At 41.8% G+C, this 27,934-nt stretch overlaps 2 protein-coding genes across 2 annotated transcripts; one reads left to right on the top strand and one right to left on the bottom strand.

Moving 5' to 3' along the window:
* zgc:153031 lies at positions 1-9,567 on the top strand. The gene is made up of 6 exons (XM_041794927.1): positions 1-242; positions 1,462-1,511; positions 6,500-6,605; positions 6,680-6,806; positions 6,944-7,059; positions 7,665-9,567. Exons 1-6 carry the CDS (start codon positions 136-138, stop codon positions 7,753-7,755), a joined length of 597 nt encoding a protein of 198 aa, XP_041650861.1. The 5' UTR covers positions 1-135; the 3' UTR covers positions 7,756-9,567.
* A 4,616-nt stretch (positions 9,568-14,183) lies between these two features.
* On the bottom strand, positions 14,184-23,222 carry mterf2 (mitochondrial transcription termination factor 2). The gene is made up of 2 exons (XM_041795779.1): positions 23,185-23,222; positions 14,184-15,434 (listed from the first exon to the last, which is right to left on the bottom strand). Exon 2 carries the CDS (start codon positions 15,406-15,408, stop codon positions 14,281-14,283), a length of 1,128 nt encoding a protein of 375 aa, XP_041651713.1. The 5' UTR covers positions 15,409-15,434; positions 23,185-23,222; the 3' UTR covers positions 14,184-14,280.
* Between the last annotated feature and the right edge of the window lie 4,712 nt (positions 23,223-27,934).

The following is a 27,934-nucleotide window of genomic DNA, read 5'->3' as shown; positions in this document are numbered from 1 at the left end:
TGGAAACGTTCACAGGAAGCACCGAGAAGAGCTCCGTGTCCAATCACAGCTGGAGGTCCGTGGGTGGAGGAGGAGGAACATCAACCCTCCAGAGGGATCCTGCCGCTGTCTTTGAGTCTTTTTAGAGGGACAGAGATGGAAACGGGCCGGGACAAAGTCCAGAGGAAGCCCGTCCGCCTCATCGCGGCCGTCTGTAACGGCAGAGGCATCGGGAAGAACGGGAAACTGCCGTGGAGTTTACCGTAAGTCTGGAACCATCTGATCGGCTCTGTGTTCATGTGAGGCTCCTGAGGCTAAAGCTGCGGTTAGGCTCAGTGATACATGCGTGTTAGCGCATGCTTCTGTCGGACTGTCCAGAAAACAAACCGGTAAAACCCTTTAACGATGATTAAAGCGGAAACAGCTGGAACTAGCGCTGGTGGGAAGTTCGGCTCTTTTTAAGTGATCGGATCTTTTGACTCAGCTCAGTAAAACGAGTCGATTCTTTTTTAACAACTCTTTTGTAAAATCAAGCTTGACTTTTTAATTCTCTTTGATGCTGTGGCTACAACTGATTTATGTCCCTACTTTTTTAGATGTGTTGCTGCCATCAAATTCAAAATTAGCTAATATTATTTCACGAAATGGTTTAACGTCTGATGTTGTTTATGTTCTTTTGTGAAGAAAATATTCACTACTTTTTGGAAGTGGGATTGTATATGACAGTGGTAATCAACTAAAATTCAAAGAGGTCCAGTCAGAGAAAAACTTCATAACGTCTAACTGGACAGTTCATTGGCCGAGTAGCATCACATGAGATGCTTAACGCCATGCACCTCCTGATCTGCAAAACCAGTACCGTAAATCCTAGAATAGCTACGCTGGTTAAAATAGAAGCACCCTGTTAATTCTAAAGTTCTCTTTTAATCTAATTATTTTAGGTCTGGGTCCTGGTCCGTATTGGATGGCATCTGGGTCCGGACCCGGACTGCGGTCCACCCGTTAGTGACCCCTGGTTTATGAGTTATATCATGTAGAGGAGAGAGGGGGCAGCACTCTCACTGAGAAACCAGATAGGGATGTCCAAACTCAGCAAAGTGGAACATGACCCACGTTAGAACAGGAAACGTCTGACTGACTCTATTGTACTCCCCAGTTTAGCCACAGGGTGGTGCTGCTCTGTTAATCCTGTAAACAAACATTTTGACAAGCAGAATCCACTGATGGTGGTCGTCATGACTGAAGGTTTATACTCCCTCTATGAACTCAAACATCTGAACATAACTGAGTGTGGGGGCGGTGAGGGTTGCACTGATTTACTTCTATGAATAAAGGGAGCCTAGATCAACTCTTATTCCATTCAGACAAACATGCTCCCTGACTTTAATAGTCAGTTCTAGTCCTGCTGACACATTAATGGGACTTTTTCTAGAACTGACTGTTCTTGATTATGATTTAATGTCAGTATTGTGTCTGTTTCAGGTCAGAGTTCCAGTACTTTCTGAACACCGTCACACGAGTGTCCAAACCAGGTACCTCCCCAACTTTACAGCCTTCTTCACACATGAAACCCTGGAAATTTCTAGAACGCTTCTGAAGGGCTGTCTCTGAACTTCCAGAGTCCGTAGTCCAGACTTTCACCACCAGAGGGTGAGAGGGAGTGTCCAAAAACAGGCAGCAACCTTTGTTTCAATGAAGACTGTTCCTAGAGCGTCCACTAGAGTAAAATGCTGCTGTTCCTAGAGTGTCCACTAGAGTAAAATGCTGCTGTTCCTAGAGTGTCCGCTAGAGTAAAACGTTGCTGTTCCTAGAGCGTCCACTAGAGTAAAATGCTGCTGTACCTAGAGTGTCCGCTAGAGTAAAACGTTGCTGTTCCTAGAGCGTCCACTAGAGTAAAATGCTGCTGTACCTAGAGTGTCCACTAGAGTAAAACGCTGCTGTTCCTAGAGTGTCCACTCGAGTAAAACGCTGCTGTTCCTAGTGTCCACTCAAGTAAAATGCTGCTGTTCCTAGAGCGTCCACTAGAGTAAAATGCTGCTGTTCCTAGAGCGTCCACTAGAGTAAAAGTTGCTGTTCCTAGAGTGTCCACTAGAGTAAAATGTTGCTGTTCCTAGAGTGTCCACTAAAGTAAAACGCTGCTGTTCCTAGTGTCCACTCAAGTAAAATGCTGCTGTTCCTAGAGCGTCCACTAGAGTAAAATGCTGCTGTTCCTAGAGCGTCCACTAGAGTAAAAAGTTGCTGTTCCTAGAGTGTCCACTAGAGTAAAATGTTGCTGTTCCTAGAGTGTCCACTAAAGTAAAATGTTGCTGTTCCTAGTGTCCACTCGAGTAAAACGCTGCTGTTCCTAGAGCGTCCACTAGAGTAAAACGCTGCTGTTCCTAGAGTGTCCGCTCGAGTAAAATGCTGCTGTTCCTAGAGTGTCCACTCAAGTAAAACGCTGTTGTTCCTAGTGTCCACTCGAGTAAAACGCTGCTGTTCCTAGAGTGTCCACTCGAGTAAAACGCTGCTGTTCCTAGTGTCCACTAGAGTAAAACGCTGCTGTTCCTAGAGTGTCCACTCGAGTAAAACGCTGCTGTTCCGAGTGTCCACTCAAGTAAAACGCTGCTGTTCCTAGAGCGTTCCCCAGAGTAAAATGTTGCTGCTCCTAGAGTGTCCACTCGAGTAAAACGCTGCTGTTCCTAGTGTCCGCTAGAGTAAAATGCTGCTGTTCCTAGTGTACGCTAGAGTAAAATGTTGCTGTTCCTAGAGTGTCCACTAGAGTAAAAAGCTGCTGTTCCTAGTGTCCACTCGAGTAAAACGCTGCTGTTCCTAGTGTCCGCTAGAGTAAAACGCTGCTGTTCCTAGAGTGTCCACTAGAGTAAAACGCTGCTGTTCCTAGAGTGTCCACTAGAGTAAAACGCTGCTGTTCCTAGAGTGTCTGCTAGAGTAAAACGCTGCTGTTCCTAGAGTGTCCACTAGAGTAAAACGCTGCTGTTCCTAGAGTGTCTGCTAGAGTTAAACGCTGCTGTTCCTAGAGTGTCCACTCGAGTAAAACGCTGCTGTTCCTAGAGTGTCCGCAAGAGTAAAACGCTGCTGTTCCTAGAGTGTCCACTAGAGTAAAATGTTGCTGTTCCTAGAGTGTCCGCTAGAGTAAAATGTTGCTGTTCCTAGAGTGTCCACTAGAGTAAAATGTTGCTGTTCCTAGAGTGTCCGCTAGAGTAAAATGTTGCTGTTCCTAGAGTGTCCACCAGAGTAAAATGTTGCTGTTCCTAGAGTGTCCGCTAGAGTAAAATGTTGCTGTTCCTAGAGTGTCCACTAGAGTAAAATGTTGCTGTTCCCAGAGTGTCCGCTAGAGTAAAATGTTGCTGTTTCTAGAGTGTCCACTAGAGTAAAATGTTGCTGTTCCTAGTGTCCAGAAATGAAGACGTTTACACATGTTTACATCAGAAATGAAGACGTTTACACATGTTTACATCAGAAATAAAGACGTTTACACATGTTTACAACAGAAATAAAGACGTTTACACATGTTTACATCAGAAATAAACACGTTTACACATGTTTACAACAGAAATAAACACGTTTACACATGTATACCTCAGAAATAAAAATTTTTACACATGTTTACAATAGAAATAAACATTTTTACACATGTTTACAACAGAAATAAACTTTTTTACACATGTTTACAATAGAAATAAACATTTTTACACATGTTTACAACAGAAATAAACTTTTTTACACATGTTTACAACAGAAATAAACATTTTTACACGTTTACACATGTGAGCCAACATTCTGAATGAGTTACAACAGCACGGCTTCACATTAGAAATGTGTGGTTGTATAAGCTTTAAAGAATGTCATCATCTTTAAAGGCTAGTAGTGTTGGTGAAGCCAGGGTTTTGGGGACTTTTCCCCCCATTTTTGCCATAATAGTAGGCCATGGGTATGGGGTTACTAGGAACTCTTAGACCCACTTTTACAGAAGTTGCTGCTGCAGGACAGTAAACATGAGTAAACAGCTGCTTTATATGTGATCTAATGAGAGAGGGATCCCCACTCTGGCCTAAACCTCAGTGTTTCTTCATTTCTATAAATCTTTCTGGGATTCAGCTGAGAATATTTGATGGTATTTGTGAAGCATTTATGGTTTAAGGTGATTTTAAGTGTTAAGGCTGTTTGGAAATATTAGACAGGAACGTTAGGTAACAGGATGTCAGAGACGCTGTGAAAAAGCAGAAGTTGCTAAAGCTAGTTTCACAAAGGTATCTGAGCTTAGGGAGGAAGAATCAGAGAGACTGCATTACAGAATGACTCAGATGTAACAGCCAGTCAGACACAGGGATACATGGATGTGGAAGATATGGGATGAAAAATCCTCAGATCAGAAGTTTGTACCAAAAAAGGAAAAGTTTGGATGGACTTGAGTTCATAAAGATCCTTATGAAAGACACTGAACAGGGACCCTCTGTGGTCTTCTGCCCCGGCTGTGGATCACCAAAGGTCGGGTCACTTCTGGGAGGACCTCACCAGAGGACTTCAGTCCTACTAGACAGGGTTCTGGTTCTGCAGAAGAATCTTTGTTCGTTTTTAATGGTTAAATAAAAACTTGTTTTCAAGCTAATGTGTCAATCATTCCATCCTCTACCGTTTGCCTGCAGGCCAGTCTGGGCTCAGTCGTCATTCCAGTCTAACCAGTACCCTCAAGGTTGGTTTTCTTAATAGTACACCAGTGTTTCCAGTAAAAGCAGGTTTATGACAAAACAAGGGAGAAAAGAGTTAAAGAGGCCTAGCTAGACTCTGGTCTCAGTCCTAGACTCCTCTAGGCTCTGGTCTCAGTCCTAGACTCCTCTAGACTCTGGTCTCAGTCCTAGACTCCTCTAGACTCTGGTCTCAGTCCTAGACTCCTCTAGGCTCTGGTCTCAGTCCTAGACTCCTCTAGACTCTGGTCTCAGTCCTAGACTCCTCTAGACTCTGGTCTCAGTCCTAGACTCCTCTAGACTCTGGTCTCAGTCCTAGACTCCTCTAGACTCTGGTCTCAGTCCTAGACTCCTCTAGACTCTGGTCTCAGTCCTAGAGTCCTCTAGACTCTGGTCTCAGTCCTAGACTCCTCTAGACTCTGGTCTCAGTCCTAGACTCCTCTAGACTCTGGTCTCAGTCCTAGACTCCTCTAGACTCTGGTCTCAGTCCTAGACTCCTCTAGACTCTGGTCTCAGTCCTAGACTCCTCTAGGCTCTGGTCTCAGTCCTAGACTCCTCTAGACTCTGGTCTCAGTCCTAGACTCCTCTAGGCTCTGGTCTCAGTCCTAGACTCCTCTAGACTTTGGTCTAAGTCCTTGACTCCTCTAGACTCTGGTCTCAGTCCTTGACTCCTCTAGACTCTGGTCTCAGTCCTAGAGTCCTCTAGGCTCTGGTCTCAGTCCTAGAGTCCTCTAGACTCTGGTCTCAGTCCTAGACTCCTCTAGACTCTGGTCTCAGTCCTAGACTCCTCTAGGCTCTGGTCTCAGTCCTAGACTCCTCTAGGCTCTGGTCTCAGTCCTAGACTCCTCTAGACTCTGGTCTCAGTCCTAGACTCCTCTAGGCTCTGGTCTCAGTCCTAGACTCCTCTAGGCTCTGGTCTCAGTCCTAGACTCCTCTAGACTCTGGTCTCAGTCCTAGACTCCTCTAGACTCTGGTCTCAGTCCTAGACTCCTCTAGGCTCTGGTCTCAGTCCTAGACTCCTCTAGGCTCTGGTCTCAGTCCTAGACTCCTCTAGACTCTGGTCTCAGTCCTAGACTCCTCTAGGCTCTGGTCTCAGTCCTAGAGTCCTCTAGGCTCTGGTCTCAGTCCTAGACTCCTCTAGACTCTGGTCTCAGTCCTAGACTCCTCTAGGCTCTGGTCTCAGTCCTAGAGTCCTCTAGGCTCTGGTCTCAGTCCTAGACTCCTCTAGGCTCTGGTCTCAGTCCTAGACTCCTCTAGGCTCTGGTCTCAGTCCTAGACTCCTCTAGGCTCTGGTCTCAGTCCTAGACTCCTCTAGGCTCTGGTCTCAGTCCTAGACTCCTCTAGGCTCTGGCCTCAGTCCTAGGCTCCTCTAGACTCTGGTCTCAGTCCTAGACTCCTCTAGGTTCTGGTCTCAGTCCTAGAGTCCTCTAGGCTCTGGTCTCAGTCCTAGACTCCTCTAGGCTCTGGTCTCAGTCCTAGACTCCTCTAGGCTCTGGTCTCAGTCCTAGACTCCTCTAGGCTCTGGCCTCAGTCCTAGGCTCCTCTAGACTCTGGTCTCAGTCCTAGACTCCTCTAGGTTCTGGTCTCAGTCCTAGAGTCCTCTAGGCTCTGGTCTCAGTCCCAGACTCCTCTAGACTCTGGTCCCCCTTCCTCTGTCTAGACCTGTAGTAGGAGGTCTGCAGTCCTAGAGTCCTCTAGGATCTGGATCAGCTCCTCTCCTGTAGACCAGTCCCCCTGTGGTAAATCTCTCAGTGTAGAGGTCTCAGGTATTAACCCCCCCCCCCCCCCCCGTCTGAATCTCAGTATTTAACGTCATTTTTTGCCTCCTGCTGTTTCAGGAAAGATGAACCTGATGGTCTGGGGCAAACTGTGCTGGTACTCCAACCCTGAGACTCTGTTCCCATTGGCCAACAACCTCCATGTGGTCCTCAGCACCACTCTGAAGTGAGCACAGAAACGGTTCAGCTGAAGTCCTGGATCCTGATTAGGTAATCTCACAAACCTCTCTCCTCTTTCAGCACCGTTCCAAAACACGCTCACTTCCTGTCTCAAGACTTTGAGAGCGCCGTCCTCCTCGCCACTCGGCCCCCCCTCGCTGACATCATAGAGACTATCTGGGTCGTTGGAGGGACACAGGTCTACAAGGTAACCCTGGTCTCTAAAGCCCGTTTACCACCCACCACCACCTGGTAGTTTTTGTGAATTCATTTTTAACAGCACCTGTGAGATAAATGAAATGTTCATGTGGGCTAACAATCTTCTCCTGTATGTTTATTACTCAGGAGGCGCTGAAGCACCCGTGGTGTGACCTGGTCTACCTGACAGACATCATGGCCGACTTCGACTGTGACGTTTTCTTCCCTGAGTTCGACAGAGGACTCTTCAAAGAGCAGGAACGGTTTGTGTCTCTCCTCTTACAGTCAGACAGTTTTTAAAAATCTAAAACCGCGTCTGCTTCCGCTCCATGAAGACTTCAGAGAGGTTTAACATCAGGAACCCAGACCTGAACTGATGCACGCTTGACCCCAAAGTCTGGTCTCCTGCACCGTCCCCGCAGCCTTGCTCAAGTACGGGGTCTTTGTCAGAGTGGGGTCTTAAAGTTCACTAGACGTCTCCTGTCTCATAAACCGTGGTACTGCTGCACCATGGGCCTGTTTCTGGGTAGATGTTACTTACTGGTCCAAAGTCCTGGACAGGGTTGACCCGTTCTTTTGGGCTCTACAGGGTGAGACTGGGTGACACAACTCAGAGAATAATGGTAGTCCATCACCAGTAAGCTTAAAGCATGAAGGCGGTACAGCAACAGAACAGCAGCGACAGATTAAAGCATCATTATGGAGCAGTGAGAAACGACACGACCCGTGACTGCAGTAAAAACGAAGAATTTCTCCTCCTCAGCTCAAACATAAATACATAACACAGTTTTAGTTATGATTTACTAGTGTGGAGGTTTCAGTGGTGAAATCTACCAAACTAACTGGACTTGTTTGTTTCTGTTTCCAGATTTCCAGGAGTCCCCAGTGAGATCCAGGAGGAGGACGGCATCAAGTACAGGTTTAGAGTTTTTCAGAGAGAGACGGCTGATGAGGTCTAGAGGAGTCTGCTCTGAGAGACGCTTTAACCGCTGTTTGCTCTGGTTTTATTCTGAGCTTTAGGAGATCCTGATTGGCTCAAAAGCCCTAGTTACCGTATCGCCATCAGCCTTCAGCCTTCGATTTTTTACCGCTCCTCGATATCCTCATCCTGATCTTCATCCTTGTCATCCTCACTGGGCCTCATTCACCAACATCTTCCTCAGGTTCTTCCTCAGAGAGCCCTACGCAGGATTCATGACACGTTTACACCGCTCCCCTGTTCTCAGTAGCATAGAGAGAGACGCCCCTTTATGCCCATATAAGGACATGAGGCTGCAGGGCAGTGTGCAAACACAGATGTTGAGATTAAAATAACAGTAGAACCAATCAGAGTGCTCTGATGGTTCTAAAGTGGATGAAGCGCTGCTGAGAATGACCCCAGAGGAGATTTAGAGTAGGGATGTTCCTAAACCGTTTTTACTCCCTGATTCTGATACCGAGGGGTTACGTATCGCTGATACCGAGTCCTGATCTGATACCAGTGTGACCTTTCTAGACTGACTGTGCAGACTAGTGAATCATTTCAGACCTGTATTTGACTCAGAACAACTAGAATCATGTCCAGCATCTCTGTGAGCCTAAAGCTGTTTCTCTGATTATTGAGTTTTACTGCTAAATATTAAAATAATAATAATACAGGGGGCTGCCGCACTCTCTCTCCTTTATGCTCGATTCAGGCAGCATCACATGATTACAGAACAGCCTGCTATTGGCTGACAGACCCTCAGAAAGGGTAACAATATGGTGGTTAGCATTCAAGCTAGCATAAATGATCATAACTGGGTTTAAATGGTTAAAAAGACGTCCAGTTTCAGGTTTACTGGTGTGGATTTAACCATTAAAGTCCCCGAAAGTCCCACCAGTTCCAGGCTCTCTGAAAATGCTGCTGTAAGGATTCAAAGGCATCAATGCAGGAACAGCGGCTAGCTCCAAGAGGAAAAACAAGTAAGAGGTTCAAAAGTCATCTAACTTTTTATGAACTGTGTCACTTCCTGTCGTGTACGACGGCGCCGGTCTGGAAGGCGTTTTAACGATCACATTCAGAGAGAAACTGTCACACAGCCTCCTTTGGTTCTTCTTCTCTGCTCTAAAAACGGTAGCTCATGCATGCAGTGTTTTCCAGCAGTGAAGAAGAACTGATTTCTGGTTTATAGCGCTAACAGTTAGCATGGCTAAAGGAAGCTAAAAGGCTAAACTAACGGTATCTGTCGGTGCATAAACTCATGAACACCTGCATTTCAGCAGAATCAGACGTTTTTCTGACACTGGTATCAGAACCAGAACAACTCACAGAAGGATTTAAAGGTGCAGTTAGCAACATCTCCCAGATTAAACTCCACAAACTCGCTGAGATTATAACGCGTTTCTTCTGGTGAAGCCTCTCAGACTCTGGACCAAATCTGTTTAACTCTTTAATGACTTATTCTGTTGATTTTTTTATACTGTATTCAAAATAAATCTTTTTTTAACAGAGAAACCGTTAACTTTGTGACTTTAATAAAAGGATTTTTATTCATGTGGTTGTATGTGATGCTTCCTGCCACTAGATGGAGCCACTTCACTAAGAATCGTTCTGGATGGTTCCTCGTGGTTAAAGGTGTTGTGGAAACGCCTGATATCTGTGGCTTGATGTGGTAGTTTTATAATAAATCAGTGCATTTTCCTTCAGATAAACCTCCATGGTAGCTGGAGGATGAAGACCAGCGTGGCAAACACGTCAGCCTGTGGCTCTTTTGTCTTCATTTTAGATATTATTCCCCCAGAAAACTTTAGAAAAGGAAACTTTTATGCCCCGTTTTACCATTTTTTCACCCCTTTTAGCTACCTTTTGTCATTAAATACCACTTTTTCCTACTTTTTCCCCATCTTTGCCTATTCTTTCTGACATTTTCTTTCAAATTTTTGCACCTTTTTCACCATTTTTTGCCACTTTCCACCCATTTAAGCTGCCTTTTGCCATTAAATACTACTAGCTTCCTATTTCTTGGCTGTTTTTGCCCTTTCACCTCTTAGATTGTGGCTCTAAAGGTATTTTTCAGTAATTTTGCTCCTCGGTTGAGTAACACTGCTCTAAATGACTTGGTCAGTATAATTTCGGCTTTTTAAACATTTCCTTCATCAGTTTTGTTGTTTCCTGGTTTTCTCTGTTGTTTAACCCTTTCACTCCCTAATAAAACATCCATGAACAACAATGTTTACAGTATATATTTATACTGTCCTAAACTCACCCTCACTTCCTCCTACAGACTTTATTTTGACTTTAAAAGGTAGAAAATGATTCAGATATTTAAGCCGGGTTTATCTTTTACAGATTTGTAATAATAAAGTTAAAGTTTTAGGAGGGTTGGCCTTCAGACTTCTGTGTGTGTGTGTGTGTGTGTGTGTGTGTGTGTGGGGGTGGGGGTGTGTGATAGAATTTTGGGACCTCCTAACAGCCGGCTCAGACTACACTTTTATTGGTCGTCCACGGCGGGACCATGTCAGACTACGCTACAAAACTCATGATGGTCTAGGACAGGGGTGTCAAACTGAACCACAGCAGGGGCCAAAATCTGAATTCAGGTCTAACCTGAGGGTCTAACAGGGTCAGGATTTAGCTGAAAACTGTCTCAGGTAATGAATTATAGGAGAAATTAAACAGTGATGATAAAGGATTTTAAGATCTCTAAAAAAAACAAACAGTCAAAATGATTAAATATCACAGCACCAATGTTACTGTGTCCATGCCAAAAAATGATAAACAAATAAATAAATGAGTTAAAGGCTCAAAATCTGAGATAAAAAGTCAACTTTATAATTCCTAAAGGTCAAAACACAAAATTAAAATGAAAATAAGTTTTTTAAAAGGCAAATATATGAGATAGTTAAAATTATGAGTTTAAAGCTCAAGATATGAGATAAAACAAAAAATCAAGAGTTTAAAAAGTCAACCTAGAAGATAAAATTCAAAATAGTGACTCTAAAAGGTCACAGTATGAGAGAAAAGGTCAAAATGGTGAATTTAAAAGGTCACAGTATGAGAGAAAAGGTCAAAATGGTGAATTTAAAAGGTCACAATATAAGAGAAAAGGTCAAAATGGTGAATTTAAAAGGTCACAATATAAGAGAAAAGGTCAAAATGGTGAATTTAAAAGGTCACAATATGAAAGAAAAGGTCAAAATGGTGAATTTAAAAGGTCACAATATAAGAGAAAAGGTCAAAATGGTGAATTTAAAAGGTCACAATATAAGAGAAAAGGTCAAAATGGTGAATTTAAAAGGTCACAATATAAGAGAAAAGGTCAAAATGGTGAATTTAAAAGGTCACAATATAAGAGAAAAGGTCAAAATGGTGAATTTAAAAGGTCACAATATGAGAGAAAAGGTCAAAATGGTGAATTTAAAAGGTCACAATATAAGAGAAAAGGTCAAAATGATGAATTTAAAAGGTCACAATATGAAAGAAAAGGTCAAAATGGTGAATTTAAAAGGTCACAATATGAGAGAAAAGGTCAAAATGGTGAATTTAAAAGGTCACAATATAAGAGAAAAGGTCAAAATGGTGAATTTAAAAGGTCACAATATAAGAGAAAAGGTCAAAATGGTGAATTTAAAAGGTCACAATATGAGAGAAAAGGTCAAAATGGTGAATTTAAAAGGTCACAATATAAGAGAAAAGGTCAAAATGATGAATTTAAAAGGTCACAATATGAAAGAAAAGGTCAAAATGGTGAATTTAAAAGGTCACAGTATGAGAGAAAAGGTCAAAATGGTGAATTTAAAAGGTCACAATATAAGAGAAAAGGTCAAAATGGTGAATTTAAAAGGTCACAATATAAGAGAAAAGGTCAAAATGGTGAATTTAAAAGGTCACAATATGAGAGAAAAGGTCAAAATGGTGAATTTAAAAGGTCACAATATAAGAGAAAAGGTCAAAATGGTGAATTTAAAAGGTCACAATATGAGAGAAAAGGTCAAAATGGTGAATTTAAAAGGTCACAATATGAGAGAAAAGGTCAAAATGGTGAATTTAAAAGGTCACAATATGAGAGAAAAGGTCAAAGTTTCAGTCATAATCTTAGGATGCAAAATGAAAATATGAAACGAAAACACATATTACTTTCTTTCCCTCATTCCTGACTTTCTATCTTATTATTTTTACTCTCTACTTTTTTAGATTTTTATGACCAAACAAGGTTTTTTTTTTTCTAAAAAACCTTGGGGGGGGGGGCATAGCTGGAACAGAAGCGTTGGGGATTCTTGTGGTCTTTTGCTTTGAAAAATAAGAAAACAGACAAGAAACAATCATGGACTCATCCTGATGTATCTGCAGGACTTACAGGACCAAGAAAACTGGCCTAGCTAACCTCGCACTATAAAATGAACACAGCTTCACTGGACGTACACGTAAAACCCCGGGGGAGAGAAGGAGGGGGCTTGTATACAGTCCCACTGGTAGATGTGTGCAAAGATAAGGAGCAAGCGCTCTCCTATTGGTCGGTGTCAGGATTCATGTCACAGGTCAGGGGTCAAACTAGACGACGGCGTAGGAAATACCCGGACATGCTAGTCTTGTTGAGTCGTGGTCGTGGAGACCGTTTGTTGTTTCCAGGACTCAAAATCAGATCTAACCATGAGCTGCGTTGTAGTCGGGCTGAACGGGTCTGAATCCGTGCAGCCTGGGCCGGCCTTCAGTGACATCAGAGCTGACGTCTGCTGGAGAACGTAGCAACAACGGGCAGAGCTACAGGATTGGTCCATCCTCTACCTGTTTCCTATTGGTTGGGTCATTAAACAACTCCAGGAGCAGAAACACGTTTCTAGGGCGTAGAGATCGTTTCGAACGCCACAGAGAAAAATCAGGATCAGGAATAAGAGAATGGTTTGAGCCTGGGCAACTACAGATCTGGAGGGACTGGAGAAAAGCCTGAGCCCAGAACCAGTACGTCATGATCTTAAAGGTGCAGTGTGTAAAATTGGGACTATCAACATCTAACAGTCAATTCTGGAGTGTGATGCTCATTTCTCTGGTGATAACTGTGGGAACCAGTGAAGTTGAAAAATCAATACATGCTTAACTGTTATTTGGTTCCCTCTATGGAGCCATAGAAACAGGCAAAATGCAAAAGTCCAAGATGGCAGCGTCCTTGGAGGGGACCCTCCCTATGTATGAATAAAAGGCTTATTCTGAGTTAATTTAAAATATAAATTTAAAAAATGTGTCATCAGATGTCAACACTAATTTAGATCAATCTACTTATAAATGGTATGTTTCATTTTAACCAAGCTTGTTTTGCTAAATGCTAATAGGCTAAATATTACACACTGCACCTTTAAACCAGGGGTGTCAACCTCAGTCACAGCAGGGGCCGGATCCTGACTGTGGGTCTAACCTGAGGGTCTAACAGGGTCAACATTTAACCATAAAATGTCAACCAGACTTTACCAGAAATTAACTACGGGGGGAAAACTTAGCACTGATGATAAAAAGTCAACATGAAATGTCTAAAGGCTCAAAATCTGAGATGAAAAAGTCAAACTTATTGGTTCAACAGGTAAAAACATGACATCAAAAGTCAAAATCATGTATTTAAAAGGCAAATATATGAGATAGAAAGTCAAAATCATGATTTTTGATGGTGAAAATATGAGATAAAAGTCAAAATCACAAGTTTAAAAGGTCAGCTATGGGATAAAATTCAAAATTGTGAGTTTTAAAGGTCAAAACAATAAGATACTATTCTTATTCATTAGCTGTAAAAGGTCAAAATAAGATATAAAAGTCAACGTTAATAGTTGAATATGTCAAAATATGAGAAAAAATTCAAAATCATGAGTTTTAAAAGTCAAAATGAGAGATTAAAAACAATCATGAGTTTAAAAGATCAAATTTTTACTTAAAATTTAAAATTGTGATTCTAAAAGGTCAAAATAGAAGACAAAAATGTGAAACCATAACTCTGAGTCACAACTGTGAGATACAACATTTAAAATATAAAATGAAAACACAATTCTTTTCCACCTTCCTGAATTTTAATCAAATAATTTTTACTCTTTACTGTTTATAATTTTTAGGACTCACCAGGATGTTAGAAATCATCAGGTTAAGTTTACATTTTTATACTGGAGGAAATCTGCAGACCTCAGACTGGTGGACCAGTTAGAAAGAATATGATCTGGTGGGCCGGTAAAACTGCATGATGGGCCGGCTTTGGCCCCTGGGCCTTGAGTTTGACACTTTTGTCTTAAACATTAAAACCAGCTGTTGAGTTCTGCATCAGTAATGACTCCATATAACTGACCTTTTACTAGAGGACCGTCTCTCAGCCTCTGCTCTCATCATTCCTGACGGTACTTCTTAAAAAGCTGACGTTAGTGTTGAATGAAAACATCTCTGAGAATATTTCTGCCAGGTTGTACTGACTTTAATGTGACAGTGAGATCATTTAAGTATAAATAACCACATGAACACATTCGTGACAGTCTGACGCCACTCGTTCTCGCCGTCAGTCGTCTCCTCTTAACGGAGCGACCGGGTTGAACAGCGGCCTCTCTCTGCGGATCTGAAGTTTCCCACAGCTCATCTCAAAGTCCTTCTTGGTCCCGTTTAAAGCCTGCAGACTTCCTGTCCTTACGTCATAGCCGTGCGCCTTCAGGCGCTGAATCCGGTAGCTGACTATCTGCGTGGTGAGCTCCAGCACGGTGGGCGTCTCTCTGATCTGGGACATGCTGACGCCGGCGTCCAGGAGGCCTTTGAAGCGCTCCGACAGGATCTCCTCAGGGTAGTAGAGCAGAGCGGGACAGCTGAGTACGATTCCCCTCAGCTCCTCCTCTGAACAGCCCGTGGCGTCCCGGGAGAAGGCCAGCGTTCGGCGCATGCTGTCCGGGTTGAGCTCGGTGACGAAGCCTCTGAGTTTGGAGAGGAGGCGGAGCAGCTCGGCTGTGGTGAAGCCGCGGTCCCTGAGGAACAGCAGGTTCTGTCTCAGCGCCTCGGGGGGCTTCAGCAGAACAAACGGGTTCTGACTCAGCAGCTTCTGGAGCCAGATCTTCATGTTGGCGTCCTCGCCGCCCAGCTCCCTGTATGCCTGCTGCAGCGTCTGCACCATCAGCTGGTTCTCCGCCACCGGCCGGCTGAAGCTCTGCGGGGCGCTCGCCATCAGCTTGGTGACGATCCGTTTGTTGAGGTTCAAGCTCTGGAAGTAGGCGATGTTGTCCCGCTGGTTGTCATGGTGACTGGAGGAGGTGAAGAAGGAGGCGGGGAATTTCTCGATGATGCTGACCAGCTCCTTCTGGTTGGGGCACACGGACATCCACAGCGCCCTCTGGGCCTTCACCTGCTCCGGGGGACAGAGGACGGACTCAGGGTGGACGGCCAGGATCCGAGCGATGACGGAGCCGGACGCCCCCATGTCCCTCAGCAGGTCGGCCACCTCCTTAGTGTAGGCGGGGCTCTGGTGCAGCACCCAGCCCTTCAGTTTACGAACCTTCTGGATGTCCACGGAGAGGTCGTAGAGCGCCGCCACCGTCTGCTGGTTCTCCGCTGAGCTCAGCGTCACACATGGTCGTAGGTTCACCGGCAGAGCGGGAGGGCGCTGACACCGCAGGCACAGAGAGGACGCAATCAGACGCAACATGGAGGCCGGGCCCCGGAACTGACCACCTGCGGAGCAAGAGAAGAAGAAACAACCACCAAGCAGTCAGCGTGAGTAATGCTGCGTTCCAGGCAACCCGTTACTCGGAAATTTCCCAGTTGAAACCTCCAAGTTCCGACTTGAAAGTGTTCCAGGAAAATTACGACTTCGGTTTGAGCGCAAGGAATTCTGGTATGTAAACAAACCAACATGGCAGACATTATAAGATTCATGCTTAATCATTTCAATCACCAAAGGAGCCTGCAACTTGCTCATTTGAGTGAAACGGAGGAGGGGAAACAGCGCAAAAGGTAACAGAAGCTTATACTTTATATTTTACGGTATTTGTCGTTATTTTGAAACATGTTTTGTATTGAATAATGCACTGAAAACTAGCTAACGCCAGAGCAGCTGCCAATGATGCGTTAACATTAGCAGATGAATAACGTTAGAGCAATACCTTGCTATGATAAACTTTTTCTAACGTTAGAGGCAGTGATGTGACGTCACAAGTCGTAACTCAGAGCACATCGATCTGGTACGAGTTCAGGGTGGGAAGTTACGAGTTCGACTGCCGTTCCAGTGCACGTTCACGAGTTATGGGTGGGAAAAACATGAGTTACGGTTTGCCTGGAACGCAGCATAACCACTCTCTGAAAGAACCGACTGATCCTTCTGGAGCAGCAGAGACGAACAGAACCAGCACAGAAGGAGAGTCCAGACGGGGTCCACTGAGGACCACAAACAGGGAAATATCAGGCTGACGGTCCTCTGATGTCCTTTAGCTTTAGTGGATTTAAGCTAGTTAATCGAGATTAATCGCACCCCTAATTAACAGGGTCCGAGATTAACGGTTAACTTCCAAATTTAAACGTTTATCATTTTAAATCCGTCGGACGTGCTCGACGGAGGAGTGTGTAAGAGAAGAGAGCAGAGGAAGTCCGCCGGTGGTGTTTGCTCAGTTCGCTCATTCATTGAGCTGTGCTGTCGTGTTTAATTTAAAGCTTTCCATTTCCTCGTTTTAACTTTTTCTCCAGCCACTTCCTGCCGATGCTCCCTCACACAGATCTGTGGACAATTATGCCAATGCGCATCATCACTGATCACAACTCACACGGATCACACGTGGAGATGACGTCATATCTAGTGAAAGTTGTCCAAACGTGGGTGTTTGATTTGATCTTTAACGCACTAATGATCATAATTACTGTCAAAAGAGCAGAAAGATAAAACCAAAGCTCCAGAATGAGGCAGGGTGAAACGAAGTGTCTGGAGGAGAGAGGCAGGCCTGGTTTTAGTCATTTGGAGGCCCAGGGCAAAGACCAACATGAGACCCCTCCCTCTTTAACTAATGGCCCCTTAGCTAGTGATGAGCTGTTCATGTACGAGCCTGTTCTACTAAACGACTCTTTAATGTGAGCCGTTCATGAAAGAGCCTGTTCTTTCATGAACGAGCCTGTTCTACTAAACGACTCTTTAATGTGAGTGTTCATCAATGAGTCTATCATTTATCATCAGTGCTAAGTTTTTTTACTCCCATATTTAACTTCTGGTGAAAGTGAGGTTGACATTTTATGGTTAAATGTTGACCCTGTTAGACCAGAAGTCAGGATCCGGCCCCTGCTGTGACTGAGTCTGACTCTCCTGTTTTAGACTGAGGATTTTTAAAGTTAAATTCCTGCTGCTGCCATTTCTCTGTGGCTTTTTAAAACTTTTGTTTTGTCCTGAATATTTCACTACTTTCAGGACAGAGGTAGCCTAAGGATTCAGAATGTTTTAATTTTCACACTCAGTGTGCCCTCAGCTCAATGTGGCCTTTTTGGTAGATGCAGAAATCACTTCTTGCCCCCCAGGACGATTTCTCTGCTGCGTGACGCCATCTGTAAAGAACCTGCAGGTTGGAGCCCTCAGTAACACCCCTACTGACGACACAGATGTCCCATAAAACACTACAGCAAAGACATTCTTATTTGGCGACCCATAACAAATCTCCTGATCCCTAACCGTGGGTCCTGACCCAGACTCTGAGAGTAAGTGGTCTAGTGTGTGGGTTCAGAGGACCGTTGATGAATAATAGTTTTAGATTGTCGTTATGTCTGTGGTCTCCCACATCTATAAAACTGTTAAAGATGTGAAATCGTCTGGTGAGTGCCAGCCTTAGGAGCTCTTTAGGAGCAAAGATGTTTGGTGAATAAGTTTAATCTTTATTTAATTTGTATAAAAACTCATGATTCTACGGATTTCCTCAGACTTTAGTCACTAGGAGAAACTCTTCAGACTCAGGAAGCTTTGTGAATCCAACCAGAGAAGTCGATGAAACGACCCTGACAGTGACGGTCTTCGCTATAATCATGCTGGTTCCAGTGTTCACATGAAGATCACGCAGAGGAAAGTCCGTCTCCAACAGCCAGAGGGAGTTTCTGCAGCTTCCTGATGACTGAGCCACAGAGATGAGAAGATAACAAGCAGAAACAGAGGAGCTGCTTTTATTCTGCTTCAGTGTTAACTGAGGACGAGCACGAGGACTCACACTGGTACTGAGCACTAAAACGACCATCAGTGCTCTTTAAATGACTGTGGAGGTTTGTTTTAGTTCCACCAGATCTTCTTCATCCCTCCTCTTCACAGTTTATTCACTCTCCTCTACTTCTGTCTACCTCGTTTATGTTCAAACATCACCAGACAGCAGACGTGGCTCTGACTGACTACAGACTGACAGACGGAGAGTTTAACAGCACGCTTTAACCCAGGAGGGTCAAACCGAACCACAGCAGGGCCCAAATCTGGATTCAGGTCTAAGCTGAGGGCCTAACAGGGTCAACATTTAACTGAACACTGTCAGTCGTGTTTTCACAGCCAATAGATAAAAAAAATAGAAAAAATAGAAATAAAAAAAAGAGCTGGTCAATAGAAAAAAATAGCTGGTCAATAGAAAAAAAGAGCTGGTCAATAGAAAAAAGAGCTGGTCAATAGAAAAAAAGAGCTGGTCAACAGAAAAAAAGAGCTGGTAAATAGAAAAAAAGAGCTGGTAAATAGAAAAAAAGAGCTGATCAACAGAAAAAAAAGAGCTGGTCAATAGAAAATAAAGAGCTGGTCAATAGAAAAAAAGAGCTGATCAACAGAAAAAAAAGAGCTGGTCAATAGAAACAAAAGAGCTGGTCAATAGAAAATAAAGAGCTGGTCAATAGAAAAAAAGAGCTGGTCAATAGAAAAAAAGAGCTGGTCAATAGAAAAAAAAAGAGCTGGTCAATAGAAACAAAAGAGCTGCTCAATAGAAAAAAAGAGCTGGTCAATAGAAAAAAAAAGAGCTGGTCAATAGAAAAAAAGAGCTGGCCAATAGAAAAAAAGAGCTGGCCAATAGAAAAAAAAAGAGCTGGTCAATAGAAAAAAAAAGAGCTGGTCAATAGAAAAAAAGAGCTGGTCAATAGAAAAAAAGAGCTGGTCAATATAACAAAAGAGCTGGTCAATAGAAAAAAAAAGCTGGTCAATAGAAAAAAAAAGCTGGTCAATAGAAAAAAAAAGCTGGTCAATAGAAAAAAAGAGCTGGCCAATAGAAAAAAAAGAGCTGGTCAATAGAAAAAAAGAGCTGGTCAATAGAAAAAAAGAGCTGGTCAATAGGGAAAAAAAGAGCTGGTCAATAGAAAAAAAGAGCTGGTCAATAGAAAAAAAGAGCTGATCAATAGAAAAAAAAGAGCTGGTCAATAGAAAAAAAAAAGAGCTGGTCAATAGAAAAAAAGAGCTGGTCAATAGGAAAAAAGAGCTGGTCAATAGAAACAAAAGAGCTGGTCAATAGAAAAAAAGAGCTGGTCAATAGAAAAAAAGAGCTGGTCAATAGAAAAAAAAGAGCTGGTCAATAGAAACAAAAGAGCTGGTCAATAGAAAAAAAGAGCTGGTCAATAGAAACAAAGTAGCTGGTCAATAGAAAAAAAAAGAGCTGGTCAATAGAAACAAAATAGCTGGTTAATAGAAACAAAAGAGCTGGTCAATAGGGAAAAAAAGAGCTGGTCAATAGAAAAAAAGGGGCTGGTCAATAGGAAAAAAAGACCTGGTCAATAGAAAAAACAGAGCTGGCCAATAGAAACAAAAGAGCTGGTCAATAGAAAAAAAAGAGCTGGTCAATAGAAAAAAAGAGCTGGTCAATATAACAAAAGAGCTGGTCAATAGGAAGAAAAAAGAGCTGGTCAATAGGAAAAAAAGAGCTGGTCAATAGGAAAAAAAAAGTTGGTCAATAGGAAAAAAAGAGCTGGTCAATTGAAAAAAAAAGAGCTGGTCAATAGGAAAAAAAGAGCTGGTCAATAGGAAAAAAAGAGCTGGTCAATAAAAAAAAGAGCTGGTCAATAGGAAAAAAGAGCTGGTCAATAGAAAAAAAGAGGTGGTCAATAGGAAAAAAAAGAGCTGGTCAATATAACAAAAGAGCTGGTCAATAGGAAAAAAAAGAGCTGGTCAATGGAAAAAAAAGAGCTGGTCAATAGGGAAAAAAAAAGAGCTGGTCAATAGAAAAAAAGAGCTGGTCAATAGAAAAAAAGAGCTGGTCAATAGGAAAAAAAGAGCTGGTCAATAGAAAAAAAGAGCTGGTCAATAGAAAAAAAGAGCTGGTCGATAGGAAAAAAAGAGCTGGTCAATAGAAAAAAAGAGCTGGTCAATAAAAAAAAGAGCTGGTCAATAGGAAAAATGAGCTGGTCAATAGAAAAAAAGAGCTGGTCAATAGGGAAAAAAAGAGCTGGTCAATAAAAAAAAGAGCTGGTCAATAGGAAAAAAAGAGCTGGTCAATAGAAAAAAAAGAGCTGGTCAATAGGAAAAAAAAGAGCTGGTCAATAGAAAAAAAGAGCTGGTCAATAGGGAAAAAAAGAGCTGGTCAATAGGAAAAAAAAGAGCTGGTCAATAGAAAAAAAGAGCTGGTCAATAGGGAAAAAAAGAGCTGGTCAATAGGAAAAAAAAAGTTGGTCAATAGGAAAAAAAGAGCTGGTCAATAGGAAAAAAAAGAGCTGGTCAATAGAAAAAAAGAGCTGGTCAATAGAAAAAAAAAAGAGCTGGTCAATAGAAAAAAAGAGCTGGTCAATAGAAAAAAAGGGGCTGGTCAATAGTAAAAAAATAAATGGTCAAAAGAAAAAAAATAGCTGGCCAATAGAAACAAAAGAGCTGGTCAATAGAAAAAAAAAGAGCTGGTCAATAGAAAAAGAGCTGGTCAATATAAAAAGAGCTGGTCAATAGGAAGAAAAAGAGCTGGTCAATAGGAAAAAGAGCTGGTCAATAGGAAAAAAGAGTTGGTCAATAGGAAAAAAGAGCTGGTCAATTGAAAAAAAGAGCGTCAATAGGAAAAAAGAGCTGGTCAATAGGAAAAAAGAGGTCAATAAAAAAAGAGCTCAATAGAAAAAGAGCTGGTCAATAGAAAAGAACAGGTTGGTCAATAGGAAAAAAAGAGCTTTATCAATATAACTAAAAGAGATGTATTCAATAGGAAAAAGAGCTGGTCAATAAAAAGAGCTGGTCAATAGGGAAAAAAAGAGCTGGTCAATAGAGAATATTTGGAGAAAAAGAGCTGGTCAATAGGAAAAAGAGCTGGTCAATAGAAAAAGAGCTGGTCAGTCATAGAAAAAAGAGCTTTCAGGTGAAAAAGGTGGTTTTCAATAGAAAAAAAGAGCTGGTCAATAAAAAAGATCTGGAATACAGTGGAAAAATGAGCTGGTCAATGTTTTAAAAAAGATGATTCTCATCAATTCTGCCTAGAAAAAAAGGCTGGTCAATAAAGAGGAAAAGCTGGTCAATAGAAAAATCTGATTTCAATAGAAAAAGGATCTGGTCAATAGAAGAAGAACATTTGGACTGAGAGCTGGTCAATAGGAAAAAAAAGAGCTGGTCAATAGAAAAAAAGAGCTGGTCAATAGGAAAAAAAAGAGCTGGTCAATAGAAAAAAAGAGCTGGTCAATAAAAAGATTTGTTCAATACATCAATAAAAAAAATGGTCAATAAAAAAAATATAGCTGGTCAATAGAAAAAGAGCTGGTCAATAGGTCAAAAAGAAGACATAATTCAAAATTGTGACGCTGGTCAATAGGGCAAAATGAGATAAAAAAGCTGAGTCAAAAGTGAAAAGAGCTGGTCAATAGTCAAAGTTAGGAGTTTAAAGGGTCAAGATTTGATTTAAAATGAAAAACTGCGACTTAAAAGGTCACAATATAAGAGAAAAGGTCAATAGATATGAAAAAGAGGAAGTTAAAATCCAGCTTGGGAAAGCTCATCAGGTTCCCTGGGGATCAGATTTAACAGAACAGCCCGCTGTTAGCTGGAGTAAATTAGTGACATTTATCTATGATAAACTAAACTCCCAGAGATGTATTCCTGTCAGGAATGAAGGTTTGGGATTGGGGTATATCTGAAATGGGACACAATCTAAACTGGGAGAATATTTGGAGAAATGTCAATCGTGCCTCAAAAGAGGTCTGGCACCTGACCATGTGGTTCATTTTGTCATCCAGGAACAACGGGTTCTTTCAGGTGTCCAGGTGGTTTTGACTTTTGGAAAAATGCTGTTCACACCATCTCATTATGATCTGGAATACAGTCCCCTTGGACCCCCATGTCCATGTTTTAAACGATGATTCTCATCATTCTGCCTAGCTGGCAGGCCTTACAGCAGTAAAGAGGAAACCTCCTCATGATTTCTCTAAAATCTGATTTCTAACTTAAAGGATCTCTGAAGAAGAACATTTGGACTGAGCGGTGGTCGATGTCCTGTTGGCTGGTGGGGGCCGGGGGTTGGTCTAAAACTGTTAAAAATACTGATGTAATTCAATTTGTTCTTATTACATCAATAAAAAATAAATGGCAAAAAAAGGCAAATATATGAGATAGAGAGTTAAAATCATGAGTTTAAAGGTCAAAATAGAAGACATAATTCAAAATTGTGACGCTTAAAGGGCAAAACGTGAGATAAAATTCTGAGTTTAAAAAGTGAAAATACGGGATTAAAAGTCAAAGTTAGGAGTTTAAAGGGTCAAGATTTGATTTAAAATGAAAAACTGCGACTTAAAAAGGTCACAATATAAGAGAAAAGGTCAAAATATGAAAGAGGAAGTTAAAATCCAGAGTTTCAGTCATAATCTTGGGATGTAAAATGAAAATATGAAATACTAGTAATGGCTTCATCACCAGTCTTATTTATGGAGAAACACTGCAGAAACTGATCAAACCAATGTCTTTGGTAAAAACACTCATTCATCCGTGAATTTCCCTCAGATTAATAAAATATCTTTAATCCAATCACTGCGGACATGTGGGGATAAATACCAACATTTACTGGTGGATTTTACAGAAAAACCCCTCCTAGAGCATTTAGGACAAAGAAGAGAGATTACCATTAAAGTTCAACAGTTTTACTCTTTTAAAATTATAATTTTATCATAAATTCACCCACAATCTCAGCTAAACTCTACATTAAATGATTTACCATCATCTTATTTCAGGGTTTAATGAACTAAATAGATTAAAAAACGCTTTTAGACTCTCTCCTAATCTTAATTTACTGACAAAAACGAAATAAACTGTGAAAATAAAGCATTAATGTACATTACAGTCAAAGTAAACCTCCTGTGGGTTTAAATGAAGGGATGTAGCATGTTAGCTTAGCTACATAAAAGCTTTCCCGCCACTCTCTCTGCACACACAAACATCACGTGATTCCCCCGCCATAGAAACACAGTTATTTCCTTTAAACACAGCGGTTTAAATGAATGAAAAGCTTTAAAATTACGCTAAAATGTCCTTTAGAGAGGAGTTTACCTTTAGCTGCGGTCAGAGGAAGTGACGTTTTATTATGAAATGACTTCTTCTTCTACTGTCGGTTTGTGTCGGCTCGTGCGCCACAGCGACACTCAGAGGTGAGAGTTGGTACTACATCACAGTACTGACTAGACCTGGGTGTTTCTGAAGTGAAAATGACTTCTAACTGAAGAAAGAGACTTCAGTCTGTGATTATAGATCAGATCTATTATTAGAGAATTCTGTAGACTTCCCTCTGTAACAAACATGGAAATAAAACAAACAAAACCATGTAAAATGTGAGAAAAGAGGAGAGATTTACAACCCCTGCTGGACTGTTGGTTTTCAAAATCCATGATATTTCTCACATCTGCATAATAATTTGTGGGTCACCAATTAATTTAGGTCAAGGATCATCCTGTGTCTTTAAGGACAGCCAATCGGATCCTGCGGCTCAGGGCTGGTGAAATTTTTGGGTCTACCACTTTAATTTTTTGTTCCATAACCCTCAGGATCTTTGGAGAAATTCAACATGGCCGTCTTACTGCGTCCAACCTCAGCGAGGGCGCGTTGCCGAAGGCCTCACCTATGCAGGTCAACAATCCGACCACGTTCAGAGACAGAAAGCTTTTTAGCCATCAGGAGGTGAAATCAGCTGAAAATCACAGTGAATCCACATTTCTGTGCAGATTTTGGCTTTTAAAGGCTGAGGTCTTAAACTTTTGATCAGCTGATGAACACGCTGTTTCACTTTGTTGTTTTCAATAAATTGCTTACTCAGTTTTTTTGTCTCACTCTCATTTCTTCTTTTTGCATTTTGTAGCTCTACTACCTTTTAACCCTTTGATGTGTAACATAAGTACCCCCCCTCTAATGGGTCTAAAATGACCCGCATTCATTTCCCTGGCTATTTAATGCTGGCTGAGTTTATCTTTGTTCCATCTTTTGAAATAAATTAATTTTCTAGATAAATTGCTACAGATATTCTTTTAATATGCTTTTTTTGATTACTACATATGATTATTTTATTTTATTTCCTTTTTATGCTATGAAAAGAACCAGTTTTTATATTATAACGTCAAGTTTACACACATGGGTCAAAAATGCCCCATCCTTCCATGTGTGATTTATAGTTGAATGATTTGATCTTGTATTTTTTCTTTAGCAGTAAGTGGGGCCAAACACTTTTGTAATCAATATTTGCAACATGTTTATTTGTAATTTTGTCACACATACACAGAAAACAGATAAAGCAGCGACTGAACTGAACTGAACTTTTGTTTTATAACAGAAAACTGCTGGATTGTGTTCTGCGTTCATCTAAACACAGCATTTCAGTAAAGCACAAACTAACATCCTAATTTTTGCACGCCTCATAAAGGATCTCAGTCTTTTTGTGCAGTGGTGGCTGTGTTGTCTTTTTTTCTTCCCATTGCCTCGATGACAGGCTTATCCACGCTCCTCGTCATATGTGGCTTTACAGGCTCTCTGTCCAGCTCCGAATGTGAAGCTCACTGTTGTTGTTTATGAGTTTAACGTGGGCGTATATTGTCTAACTGACTGCATGTGTAAGGAAAAGTGTGCAGTCTTGATTGTGATGCTTTAAACCACCTACACATAGAAAAATAAGAGAGACTTTGTGCAGTCCGTTCTAGGGTCTGATCATGTGTCTGTAATAACGGGGTAATAATTACCGTACTCAGGTTTACTGCTGGCTTGGTTTCTGTCTGGGTTTTGGGTCAGGTCTGGAAATAAAAACGTCCTCAGTCCCATTTAGCGCAGACTTGTATGTATCAATGTATCACAGAATATCAGATTTATGCGTTTTGCTGTTGTTAACAAAAATAATGTTAAAGCAAATGTCGGTAGTTGTTCTAAATGCATTCTTGAGGACTGCTGGTCATTCTGACCGGGGAGTCTAGCAGAAACTCTGCTGTAGTTTTATTTGATGACTTGTCTAAGATAGCTTAGCTAAATGCTTGAGTATGATAGATTAACTGTTTGACTGAAATAGTTTAGCTAACCACTGACTAAGATAGATTAGCGCACTGATCAGCTAAAATAGCTTAGCTAGCTACAGTACTTTCTAAACTGTCTAGAATAAACTTAGCTAAGTAGATAGCTTACTGCAAATGTTAGAAACTAAATCAAAATGAGCTAACTATGGATTAGCTCACTGTTTGGCTAAAATATCTTAGCTAGCTACTTTTCTAAGCAGCCTAGCAATGCTAACTACAAAGGTTAGCAACTAAATAAGAAAATAAAATAAAGCATAAATAAAATGGATTATCTATGTCAACAGTAACAGTTATAACTGTCTCTCTGTATTCTCTCTAAGGTAACCTAAAATTATCACATTATTTACATCTTTCAGAACTGTCATTTTTTTCAGAGGTAAGGTTGTAATAATTGTAAACAACAACAAAAACAAATTCTTACATCTACCAGATGTGCAAGGGCAGCTGTGTTGAGCTGTGAAGTGTCTGAAACACATTACAGTATCCCACAATGCACTTGTGTGTGTGCGGGTCATTTCTGACCCGTGTGTGTGAACTTGATATAGAAATACAAAAGGTCTGATTGTTCATAAAGGAAGGGAAAATAAAAATGATGATTTGTACATTTAAAACAAAGATATTTACTGCATAATTGGAATAGTTACTGATAAAAACATTTTTTAAAGAAATATGATAGAAACTCTGCCATTTACATGAAATAACACAGGAAATAGATATGGGTCACTTTGACCCATGTTGCGCGTTAGAGGGGTAGTGATGAAAAAAGTGGTTTAACTCAAAAAGTAAGAAAGTGGAAATTCAAATAAGGATGCTTTATGATTAAAAACAAGTTAACTGAGGAATACCTGGAGGACTGAATGATGAGATTAATGTTTTCCAAAGATATAGATAAAAGAAACTCATCCGGGTCACTTTTGACCCATGTTGAGCATCAAAGGGTTAAGATCCATCAGAGCAGAGTGTAAATCCTTGCTATAGCTCAGCTGGTCTGTAGGCTGTGATCAGGAGTGTTTCATGGACTGTAGATGGAGGAGACTCAGAGTCTCTTTTACACTCAGGAGCATTTTTTCAAATCGATCCACAGTTTTAGACAGTTTTTCACAGATCGGTGACCCTCTGCTCATCTTTACTCCTCAGAGCCTCTGCCTCTCTAAAATGCTGCTTTTATACCCAGTCATGTGACTGACCTTGTTGAAATGTTGTATCCATGTGGGTAACACCCCAAAGATAAGAGGGCAGAACAGGAAGGGCGGAACCTTTCAGAGTAAAACTAGGATGGTGATTGGACGACCACTCTGTCTCAGTCACTAGAGGTCAATCAGAGAAACACCCACAGGTGTAGAAACACCCACAGGTATAGAAACACCCACAGGTATAGAAACACCAACAGGTGTAGAAACACCCACAGGTTCAGAAACACCCACAGGTGTAGAAACACCCACAGGTGTAGAAACACCCACAGGTGTAGAAACACCCACAGGTGTAGAAACACCCACAGGTTCAGAAACACCCACAGGTGTAGAAACACCCACAGGTGTAGAAACACCAACAGGTGCAGAAACACCCACAGGTGTAGAAACACCAACAGGTTCAGAAACACCCACAGGTGTAGAAACACCCACAGGTGTAGAAACACCAACAGGTTCAGAAACACCTACAGGTGTAGAAACACCCACAGGTGTAGAAACACCCACAGGTGTAGAAACACCAACAGGTTCAGAAACACCCACAGGTGTAGAAACACCCACAGGTTCAGAAACACCCACAGGTGTAGAAACACCCACAGGTGTAGAAACACCAACAGGTTCAGAAACACCAACAGGTGCAGAAACACCCACAGGTTCAGAAACACCCACAGGTGTAGAAACACCCACAGGTGTCGAAACACCCACAGGTGTAGAAACACCAACAGGTGTAGAAACACCAACAGGTGTCGAAACACCCACAGGTGTAGAAACACCCACAGGTGTAGAAACACCCACAGGTGTAGAAACACCAACAGGTGTAGAAACACCCACAGGTGCAGAAACACCCACAGGTGTAGAAACACCCACAGGTGTAGAAACACCCACAGGTGTAGAAACACCAACAGGTTCAGAAACACCCACAGGTGTAGAAACACCAACAGGTGTAGAAACACCAACAGGTGTCGAAACACCCACAGGTGTAGAAACACCCACAGGTGTAGAAACACCCACAGGTGTAGAAACACCAACAGGTGTAGAAACACCCACAGGTGCAGAAACACCCACAGGTATAGAAACACCAACAGGTGTAGAAACACCCACAGGTGTAGAAACACCAACAGGTTCAGAAACACCCACAGGTGTAGAAACACCCACAGGTGTAGAAACACCCACAGGTGTAGAAACACCCACAGGTTCAGAAACACCCACAGGTGTAGAAACACCCACAGGTTCAGAAACACCCACAGGTGTAGAAACACCAACAGGTGCAGAAACACCCACAGGTGTAGAAACACCCACAGGTGTAGAAACACCAACAGGTGCAGAAACACCCACAGGTGTAGAAACACCCACAGGTTCAGAAACACCACAGGTGTAGTAACACCCACAGGTGTAGAAACACCCACAGGTGTAGAAACACCCACAGGTGTAGAAACACCAACAGGTGCAGAAACACCCACAGGTGTAGAAACACCCACAGGTTCAGAAACACCACAGGTGTAGTAACACCCACAGGTGTAGAAACACCCACAGGTGTAGAAACACCCACAGGTATAGAAACACCCA

The sequence above is a fragment of the Cheilinus undulatus genome, linkage group 9, assembly GCF_018320785.1.
Source record: "Cheilinus undulatus linkage group 9, ASM1832078v1, whole genome shotgun sequence".
Classification (NCBI taxonomy): domain Eukaryota; kingdom Metazoa; phylum Chordata; class Actinopteri; order Labriformes; family Labridae; genus Cheilinus; species Cheilinus undulatus.
This window is presented reverse-complemented; position numbering and strand designations above follow the sequence as displayed.